The following is a 10,730-nucleotide window of genomic DNA, read 5'->3' as shown; positions in this document are numbered from 1 at the left end:
GCTGTTTTGTCATTTGTTTTGGGGGTTTTTGCTGAGATTTCTAGTGGGTATATATACCCCATTGCTGATCTCTTTTCAAGGAATCTAAGAGAATGTTTTAACAAGTTTTAAAACAAGGGTTTAAACCTGTTTAGTTTTGGTTTAAGTTTGTTTTGGGTTTGCTTTTACAAAGAGGAGTTTACATCAACTATTGAAGAGTTCATCTTCAACATTTCATCATCCTCCCTTTGTGTTTTAGAGAAGTTTTCTTAACTCTAATCCTAGCATTTCTACTATTGTATTTCATATCAATCTTATTGCTAGTTCTTATTGAGTTAAGTTTTTATTGAATCTCATTGTTACACACACCCACATGAGCTTATTTGCATACATTATATAATTGGGTTGTGGGATAGTGTGACATTGAGTTGAGCCTAATTGAGTTCTCACCTTGTTAGAGAGAACAATCATTTGCTATATTGTGCTTAATTGTTAAATCACTTTGTAATACTCTTGTACACCGAGTGAGGAGTGTGTGGTGAGAGTCGGGGATCGTCCCAAGAGGAGTGGCGTCGGTTGACGTGCCTAGGGAGAGGTTGTAACCGAGCACTTGAGGGAGACACGGCTAGGTCCAACACTTAGTGGGTGTAGAGTGTGATTGCAAGAGTGTGAGTTGTAGAGTTTTCGGTTAGCTAGAAAACCGAGTGTGGAGAAGAAGTTCCGGCTTCCAAACCGGATTGTGTTAGTGGATTTCTCCCCGGGAGTGGGGAGCGGAGACGTAGGACGGAAGGTCCGAACTCCGTGATCATATTGCTTGTTTGAGTGTGCTTTGGCGGTATTTGTTTTTGCATTTATCTTATATCGCCAATTGTGCATTACTCATCCTTTTATGATCCACTATCTAGTTTATATTGTTTACCCTCGTGTTAGTTTATATATCCTTGCATATACATTGCCTATATCTCTTTGTTAGGATATATATTGTTGTTCATATTCTTATCCTAGCTCACATATCTTGTTGGTTTTAATACTTGCTAGGATAACTTGTTAATATATTTTAATTGGCATTTTTATCGGATTAGATTAGCATAAGACCCTAATCACCCCCCCTCTAGGGTCTAACAATTGGTATCAGAGCTTGGTGCTCTTTGATTTAAGGTCTAATCGCCTTGAGTTAAAGATCCAAGTTAGCTTATTGTGCTAATCTAATTTTGAGCTTTATTTGTATCTTGCTTGCCTTTTATATTATGGATATGCATGGTTTAGGTTATGCCATTAATATTGCTCCTAGGTTAGATAATTTCCCTTATGCCCAATGGTGTGTTAGATTTAAACTTTTTGTTCAATCTAAACACTTTGATTTATGGGAAATTATAGATGATGCCTATATTGTGCCCACTATGGAGAAATCAAAGTGGAATAAAAATGATCATCGTATGTTTACTATGAACAACATTTTGTTAGAATATTTGCTAAATGCTTTTAACTCATCTATGTCTAACAAGTTTGTTCATGTTGATAGTGCTTACACCTTATGGAAATTAATTGAAGCACATCAAGGGGACTTGGAGGCGATCCAACAAGTTTTGGCGGATCCGGCTTCAAGTTCATGTGGAGCATCATGCACACGGCCACTAGGCGATAGCCCTAGTGAGGTTTGCGAGTTCGAACCCGATAATGATTTATCTAGTGATGAACTTGCTTGTGCATATGATAGATTAATGCATGCCTACACTAAGTTGCATAATAATTTCATTGATCTTAAAAGCAAGCATGTTAATTTAAAATCCGATCATGAATTGCTAGCATCAAAATTTGATACTATTGCTAAAGATAATGTGATCCTTAAAGAAAATAATGAAAAATTAAAATTGGATCATATTACCTTGAGTTCCAATGTTGCTAGCTTAATTCATGAGAAGAATGATGCCATGTTAGAAGTAGAGTCTATTAGAAGTAAATTTACATCATTTAAAAATGATCATATTTGCTCTACTTCTATTGACAATGCTTCTATGCCTAATGATGAGTTGAACAATATTAAAAATCGCATTTCATCTTTAGATTCAACTCTTAACACATGCATTGTTAATAACAAGAAACTTATGGACTTATGTGCAAAGTCTCGTGCTAACTCTTCAAAACCAAGCACTCACTATGCACATATGTATAGCAAAGTTTACAAATGCTCAATTTGCGGTCGTAAAGGCCACATTGCTAAATTTTGCTATGATGCACACAAATCTTCTAAGATTAATGCTTCTTGTGCATCTCATAAGGCTTCTTCATCACACACACACGGATGAATATCGCTAGTGGGGTCCTGGGCCTTTTATAGGCTCTGCCAAACTCCACGGGACTTAAAGTCCCGTGGAGTTGTAAGGACAATTTTCCAGAGAGCAGAGCTCTCTCAAAAAGCGACTGAGACTCGGGACTTCAAGTCCCAAGAAGTTTAGTTTGAAATAAAAGTTCACGGGACTTTAAGTCCCGTGAACTTATATGGATGCTTGAGAGGAGGATTAGCGGAAGACTAAACTTTACGGGTTGAAGTCCCGTGAAGTTTCAGATGATTTTTTTTTTCAAAATCGACCTAGTTTCAGCTATCGAATTTTAAAAAGTAAGTACAAAACGTGTCGATTTTTACAATTAAGTTTTCAATAAGACGGTTTGAAAAATTTGTGCAAAGATTATTTGCAAGGACAACAATGTCTTCTCCTACCTCAGCAGACGGGGGAAAACCACCCACAAAAACTCTATTTTGTCCTCCGTCTCTATCTCTCTCTCTCCAAAAAAATTTCAACGCTTAAAAGTCTAGAAATTTAGAAGTCTCTCCACCAAGAGAAAATAAAATCAGAAGAAGGGGCAAATTTAGAGAGAAAGAGAAGTGGGGGAGAGAGAGAACAGCAAATAGAGATCACATGGATTCCGATCTATGGATCGCTCGTCTCGCCGCAGCAAAGAGGCATTTCTCCCTCCATCAACATCAAAACTCCCAATTAGGTTTCTTTCCTTTGATTTTGTATCGATTCGAGCTAATTTGATTTGATTGGTTTCAATTGACTTGGAAGTGGTTGATCTTTTTGTCTTCATCATTTTGTGTTAGATCGATTGGGAATGGATGATTTCGAGGTCGAAGAGGAGATTAGGCCGGATTTTGCTTGCCCTTATTGCTACGAGGATCAGGACTTGGCGTCGATTTGCAATCATTTGGAGGAGGAGCATAGGTTGGAGTCAAAAGTTGCGGTGAGACTCGGATTTCAACACAAAAATTGCCTTTCATTTGTTGAAGATAGAGGATTTTAAGTTTGGTCTTTAAGTGGATTGAAAATTATTATAAGTTAATATTTCGTTTGTTGCTTTAAGTGTTAATAATCTAACGCTAAAGCAAGCTGCAGATGGCCTTGTTTTAGTACAAAGATGACTGTATTTCAAATCATTATTAGATGTAGGCTCCTCTTAACCTTAAAAAAATAGGGTAATTATATGAAAACCACCTCTCATTTTCAATTTATAGATAAACTGCATTTAAAGTTAGTTTTTGCATCCCTATAAAGATGATTATATAGGATCCTTAATGGGATTTTTATCAACATGCAAATACTAGGAAGTTTTTTTTTTCATTTAATTTATACCTTAATCAATTTGCTCACTCACAATATGGATAGTTTTCATTCTATCTTGTTTATGTTTGCAATAATTTTTTTTAAATATAGGGCGAATTGCACTTAAGTGGCCTATTGTTCCACCGATTTTCACTTAAACGCCTCCGGTTGTAAAACATTTCATGCAAATAATCTATAATATTTTCTACCTAAAAACTTTTTAGGTTGTTATGGTTTTTCTAAAGGACGCGCCATTATTTATTTATTTATTTATTTATTTATTTGCTCTCTCTCTCTCTCTCTACCCAAAGAGGAGGTTGGAGAGAAAATAGGGAAGTAAAAAAAGGACGACAAAACCGGAAAGAGAGGAAGAAGATCGCTCTAATAATTATCTATCTATCGGAGCTGGGCTTTGGAGGTGGACTGGATGCTGAGTTCACGAGTACCGGAGGATTGAGCCAAAGAGATAACAAAGAACAATTTTTCAAAATCGACCCATTTAGTTTTTTATTTTTCAAAATCGACCGTTTTTTCTTTTACTTATCAAAACCGACCGGATTTTGTGATTAGCAGATTAATCACTATCCTAAATAGTCGGGGTTGCCAACCCCGACTATTTAGGAGGGTGTTAAACCCTAATTAAGGCCTTTAATTAGGGTTTAACACCCTCCTAAATAGTCGGGGTTGGCAACCCCGACTATTGCGTTTCATTGACAGCGAAACAAGTACTGGTAATATCTCCATATCTTCACTCAATCTTGATAAAACGTAGAATCATTGACATCAATTGTATACGTAAATTAATAATAACGAGTACTAGGTGACGACTTATGTAATGGTAAAATGAGCTGCTGAGAGATAAGCTAGTGGCGAGGTCCATCCAACTAATCACATTAAAACGCGCGGACATCATCACTCTATATCTAGACAGCTCGATGGTTTATTTTGCTAAATGAGCCATCACCTTACAACCATCATTTCCATTCAGTATATAGATATACAATAATTTAGCTCAATCAACATGTAAACAATTTTTGACTCAGACTAAACCCAAAATAATCCACTCCATACGACCAACACAAATTGTTATGAAAAATGATACTTGAAAAATCCAAACGTGACGTATTGATGAACCCCCTAAGCTGCAGTTGCAGTTACAGTCCCAGGGGGCATGACAACATGATTCTCTGAAATTGGACCGCAGCTGGAGTGCCCAACAGCATCAAGGTCCCTAGTACGCACGTAAACCCGAAGCCCATTCTTCATAAACAGGGTGAGCGACATCTTCTGCTCCACTTTATGCCCGGGAACCATCTCCAACCGATGACGGAGCAGCACGATTGAAGTATTATGTTTGTGGCGTTTCAATGCAGGGTGGGACGAGGACTTTGCCTAGGAAGACTTGGGTGTATTGCCAGAATGAAGTCGTGCGCGTCGGCCGTGCTGCTCCGTCATCGGTTGGGAGATGCGTTCCGGGCCAGTAAGTGGAGGCAGAAGATGTCGCTCACCTGTTGTATGTAAGAATGGGCTTCGGGGTTTACGTGCCGTAACTAGTGACCTTGATCAGCTGCTTCGGGCACTCCAGCTGCGCGGTCAATTTCAGAGATCATGTTGTCATGCCCCTGGGCACTGTAACTCAACTGCAGCTTAGAGTGGGCTTCATCAATAGTTCACGTTTGGATTTTTCAAGTATCATTTTTCATAACAAGATTTGTGTTGGTCGTATGAGTGGATTTTTTTGGGTTTAGTCTGAGTCAAAATTGTTTAATGTTGATTGAGCTAAATTATTGTATATCTATATACTGAATGGAAATGATGGTTGTAAGGTGATGGCTAATTAGCAAAATAACCATCGCAGCTGTCTAGATTATAGAGTGAGATGTCGCGCGATTTTAATGTGAATTAGTTGGATGGCGACCTCGCCCTAGCTTATCTCTCAGCAGCTCATTTTACCATTACATAAGTCGTCACCTAGTTACTCGTTATTATTATTTACGTATTACAAATTTGATAGTCAATGATTCTACGTTTTATCTCAAGATTTATGTGAGATTATGATATTACCAGTACTTGTTTTCGCGCATAGCGTCGGTCTGTCAATGAAACGCTGGAGGTTAAAAAGAGGAATTCACCCCCCCCCCCCCCCCCCCCCCTCTTTCAGCTCAGCTAGCTGCAGATTAAAAGTCACTACCCGACTAGGATTCCATGAATTTAGGCAAGGTGCGTTGTCTTAAGCTAAATATTTCTGAAGGTGCACGGATTGTTTTATAACTAATGTTTACTCAAGTACCTATTTATGATGTGATGGTAGTTTTGTTATCATAGAATGAATTTTTTCAAAAACAGACTCATTCGGATTTTTTATTTCAAAATCGACGTTTTTTCTTTTATTATCAAAACCGACCGGATTATTGTTGATTAGGCCAGGTTAATCACTATCCTAAAATAGTCGGCGGTTGCCAAACCCCGGACTATTTAGGAGGGTGTTAAACCCTAATTAAGGCCTTAATTTAGGCGTTTAACACCTCCTAAATAGTCGGGGTGGCAACCCCGGGACTATTTAGGATAGTGATTAATCTGCTAATCACAAATCCGGTTCCTCGGTTTTGTAACGTAAAATAAAAAACGGATTCGATTTTTTGAAAAATAAAAAAACTAAATGGGTCGATTTTGAAAATTGTTCTTTGTTATCTCTTTGCTCAATCCTCCCGGTATCGTGAACTCAGCATCCAGTCCACTCCAAAAGCCGCAGCTCCGCATGTAGATAGAATAATGTATTTAGAGCGATTCTTCTTTCCTCTCTTTCCGGTTTTGTCGTCCTTTTTTTACTTACCCTATTTTCTTCAGCCAACTCCTCTTTGGGTAGAGGGAGAGAGAGAGGAGCAAATAAATAAATAAATAAATAAATAAAATAATGGCGGAGGCTGAGGGCATCGGTTTCCACTTCGGAAACTCAACAACCCGGCATACCACCGAATCAAGTCAACGTCTGGCGGTTAGGCTGTCGAGACACCTCTCCAGCCCTCAATCCGCCGGCCCGTACTCCCTCCTCGGCCGCCCTCTCGAACCGACCACTCCGCGCCGCCGAAGACGACGGCGCGCGAGCAGGCGCAGCCCATCTTCATCGACCGCGACCCGGAGATATTCTCGCGTCCTGCTCTCCGTCCTCCGCTCCAACCGCCTCCCTCCGCCGCCCTCCGCCGCTTCTCGCAAGCAGGACCTGGTCGACGCGAGGCCCTTCTACTACGGCATCGACTCCTCCTTCAGATCCGCACATGTCGCCTCCCCCTCTCCTCGCCATCGACGCCTCCCTTCGTCTCACGTCCTCCCGCCGCCGACCCCACCCCTTCCGCCATCTCCCCGGCCCCCGACGACGGATCCCTCCTGCGATCGCCCACGGCGGACAGATCTCCTCTACGACTGGAGCTTTCACCACCTTCTCCACCGCGCCGCACGCACTCGACTCCCTTCACCTCTCCGCGCCTCTGCGCCCGATGATCGCCGCCGTCGGATCCCTCCTTCCCCCGGCCTCCACTTCTACGACGTCTCCACCGGCCCCAACCTCGGCGTCCCTCCACTGGTCGATCCCGACGACGCCCGCATCTACAAGGCCTGAGTCACGCCTATCGACTCTGCCGACTCGGACCCCAGCCTCCCCTTCTTCGCCGCCTTCGGAGTGCCCACGCGAGGAACTTGCATCATCGTCCGTGGACGGACCACCCTGAAGACCGCGGCCCGAGCTGGCTGCGTGGAGGCGAAACGGCTGGGGCTCGATAAGGTTGGCGCCGCACGAATTGGCCTCACCTGGCGGCCACCGGGCTATGGTGTTCGCCTGCGCGGTGTAGGCCTGGGGGCGTTCGCTACAGGGGCTACATCGAAGCTGTGGGATCCGAAGGTGGGGGGAGTGGGGTCTGGAGACGACGGAGCCGGGGGCGGGGAGGAGCAGCAGGTTTGGGGATCCTTTGGCCTGACGCTAGATGTTGAGCCCAGCAAGATGGAAGCGTCTACAAGGTTTGCTGGAAGTCTGGGGACGTGGCGGTGGCCGACATGAGAGATGCTGGGAGAGACCCCGGTGTGTATCTGGAGGATGTCAGGAGCAGCGGGGAGCTGAGGAGCGACGGAGGGGGAGGAGGAGAGGTGGATGCATTGCTACAAGAGAGCATGGTGTTTGTGAGCAAGGAGAACGGCGCTCGAGGTTGGTCGCGGCTGGAGAAGAGACGGGGAGGGCGAAGAGGAGGAGGAGAGGAGCGAGAGATACAGGAAGAACATGGTGGACATGGGAGGACGGCATGCCGAGGAGGGGAGGTGATAAAGATGGATGCGAGGGCGGGGGGTCGGCTGTTTTTGAGCAGGAGGGACGGAGGGGTTGGAGGTCTGGGAGCTCCGACTCATCTTGCTGTGGATTCCATCAGTATGCCGGTGGGTGAGCGACTGTGATTCACTCAGTATGCTGGTGGCGAGCGACGAGGGATCGATCAAGTATGTACTGCTGTACGACAGCACGTTTGATGATCAGAAGCGCTCGGGTGGCGTCTGTGTTTTATTTAGATGATCTAGGTCCATCAGCACATTTTTTTGTATGGACACCACAATTTTATGAGACCTGAAAATGCTTGCCTATGAGCATCAATGGCCAGTAAATGCAAGTCTTGCCGGTCTAATCCACGTGCAAGCGTGAGGATGTCTTATTTATGCATGCGTATGTTTTAAATCTTCATTACCTTTAGATGTATATGCATATACATCGTAACGTTTTGTTTGATCAATGAGCTTTTCAATTTAGTCAAAGTAATATACAACAGGAACTTACATTCAAAAATTATCGGTCTGGTTTAATCTGTAGTGCGAAGCGTCAAGAATCCAAGATTGATCCGATGCTGCGAGGTTTGTGCATTCTCTTTTACCGCTATCCCTTCAGCCCAGTGGAAGTCTTTTGAATTAGTCAGGTGTTGGACTCACTCTTTGTAAGAATGATCTTTTTTTGTGGCCGTTTCAATGCAAGGGCCGAGGACTTCCTAGGGAAAGACTTGGGCGTATTTTGCAGATGGAAGTCGATGCGCGTCGGCCGTGCTGCTTCCGTCATCGGTTGGAGAGATGGTTCCCGGGCATCAAAGTGGAGGCTAGAAGATGTCGCCACCCTGTTTATGAAGAATTGGCTTCGGGTTTTTTCTTTACGTGCGTACTAGGGACCTTGATGTGGGTTGGGCACTCCAGGCTGCGGTCCAAATTCAAAGAGAATCATGGTTTGTCATGCCCCCCTGGGACTGTAACTGGCAACTGCAGGCTTAGGGGTTCATGCATACGTCAAGTTTGGATTTTTCAAGTATCAATTTTTCATAACAATTTGTGTTGGTCGTATGTGAGTGATTATTTTGGGTTTAGTCTGAGTCAAAAATTGTTTACATGTTATTGAGCTAAATTATTGTATATCTATATACTGAATGGAAATGATGGTTGTAGAGGTGAATGGCTGCATTTAGCAAATAACGCATCTGAGCTGTCTAGATATAGAGTGATGATGTCCGCGCGTTTAATGTGATTAGTTTGATGGACTCGGCAGCTACTTATGCTCTCAGACTCATTTTACCATACATAAGCGTCACGCATAGTACTCGTTATTATTAATTACTGTATATCATTGATGTCAATGATTCTACGTTTTAATCATAGATTGAGTGGAAGATATGGAGATTATTACCAGTACTTGTTTCGCTGTCAAATGGAAAGCGCTGGAGTTAAAAAGAGGAATTCACCCCCCCCCCCCCCCCTCTTCAGTCACTCTGGGCAGATTTAAAAGTCACTAACCGACTAGGATCGCAGATTAGGCAGGGTTGTCTTAACTAATATTTGCTGAGTGCACGGATTGTTTATAAGCTATGTTTACTCAAGCTACCTATCTTTCATGTGGATGTAGTTTTGTTATCTGAATAATTTTGCAAAACAGACTCATTCCGGATTTTTATGTTTTGCAAATCGACCGTTTTCTTTTATTTATCAAAACGACCGGATTTTGTGATGTAGCACGCGTTAATCACTAATCTAAATAGTCGGGGTTGCCAACCCCGACTATTTAGGATCGAAGGCTCAAACCGATCCCCTGCACTCGACAACCACCTCTCCGGCTTAAACTCCATGCAGTCCTTCCCCCATATCCATTCCATTCTCCCCACCGAATAGATCGAGTACGTGATCGCCGAGCCTGCAGGCACGAACGTACCATCGGGCAGCACATCGTCCGCCACCACGTACTTCGAATCCTCTGGCACCGACGGATACAGCCTCAGCGTCTCCGCCAACGCTGCTTTGAGATAGATTAGCCTCTCCAGCTCCTCAAATTCCAGAGGCTCCTCCTTGTCTCTCTAAGCACCGCCGCAATCTCTCCCACGATCCTCTCCTCTACATCAGGCCTCTGCATCACGGTCCAGAAGAACCAGCTGAGGGCGACAGACGAGGTGTCACGACCCGCGAGCACGAAGTTTAAGGCAATCCACTGTAGGACTGATGTAGGAAAGCTGTTGCCATTGCCGTCCTTTTTCTTCATGAACCTCGACAAAAGGTCATCGGACGGTGTCTTCTTTCGCACTGCGATGGCTTCGGTCATGTAACGTTCGACAACCTCGAGGCTTTTCTTGAGGCTTTTTTCCGTGCCGATGCCGAAAGCTTTCTTCAGCCGCCAGAAAAAGCTCGGAAAGAGAAATCGTTGCAATGTAGCCTCCGTGGCTGAATCAAACGCGCTCGCAAAAGGGTTATCAGGCAGATCAGGGGATAGAGTTTCGGGGTCTTTCCCAAAAGTCAAGCCACAGATATTGTCAAATGTCAATCTAAGCAAAAGGTCCTGGAGGTCCACCCCCGCGCCAGCCCCGGCATTTAGGCAATGATCAGCTAAAATGCGCCAGAGTCTGGTCTTTATCGACCGGTTAGCCCATCGAGCCATCGCCTGCCGAAGTGTTCGGGTGGTGAACTCCAGTGCGGCCGTCTTCCGTTGGATTAGCCACGTGTCGCCGTCGGAGTTGAAGATTCCCTGCCCCAGAAGGTCGTGGAAGGCCGACTGGAACATCGGACCTTTCGGGTAGTTGTCGAACCTCGTGCGCAGCACGTGCTCAAGGTTACGCGGGTTGCACGTGACAGTGACGAACCCCTGGCGGCGGG

General features: G+C 44.1%; 1 protein-coding gene across 1 annotated transcript; it reads right to left on the bottom strand.

Moving 5' to 3' along the window:
• Positions 4,506-10,728, bottom strand: LOC109829536 (cytochrome P450 86A1-like; the record flags this gene model as incomplete). The annotated part of the gene is given in 3 exon segments (XM_020396619.1): positions 4,506-4,973; positions 9,617-9,933; positions 9,936-10,728. Coding segments are annotated over 3 exon segments (1,365 nt in total), but the record flags the coding sequence as incomplete, so codon positions are not given.

The sequence above is a fragment of the Asparagus officinalis genome, chromosome 2 (assembly GCF_001876935.1).
Source record: "Asparagus officinalis chromosome 2, Aspof.V1, whole genome shotgun sequence".
NCBI classification, from domain to species: domain Eukaryota; kingdom Viridiplantae; phylum Streptophyta; class Magnoliopsida; order Asparagales; family Asparagaceae; genus Asparagus; species Asparagus officinalis.
Note: the sequence above shows the minus strand (reverse complement) of the source record. Positions and strands in the feature narration are given on the sequence as shown.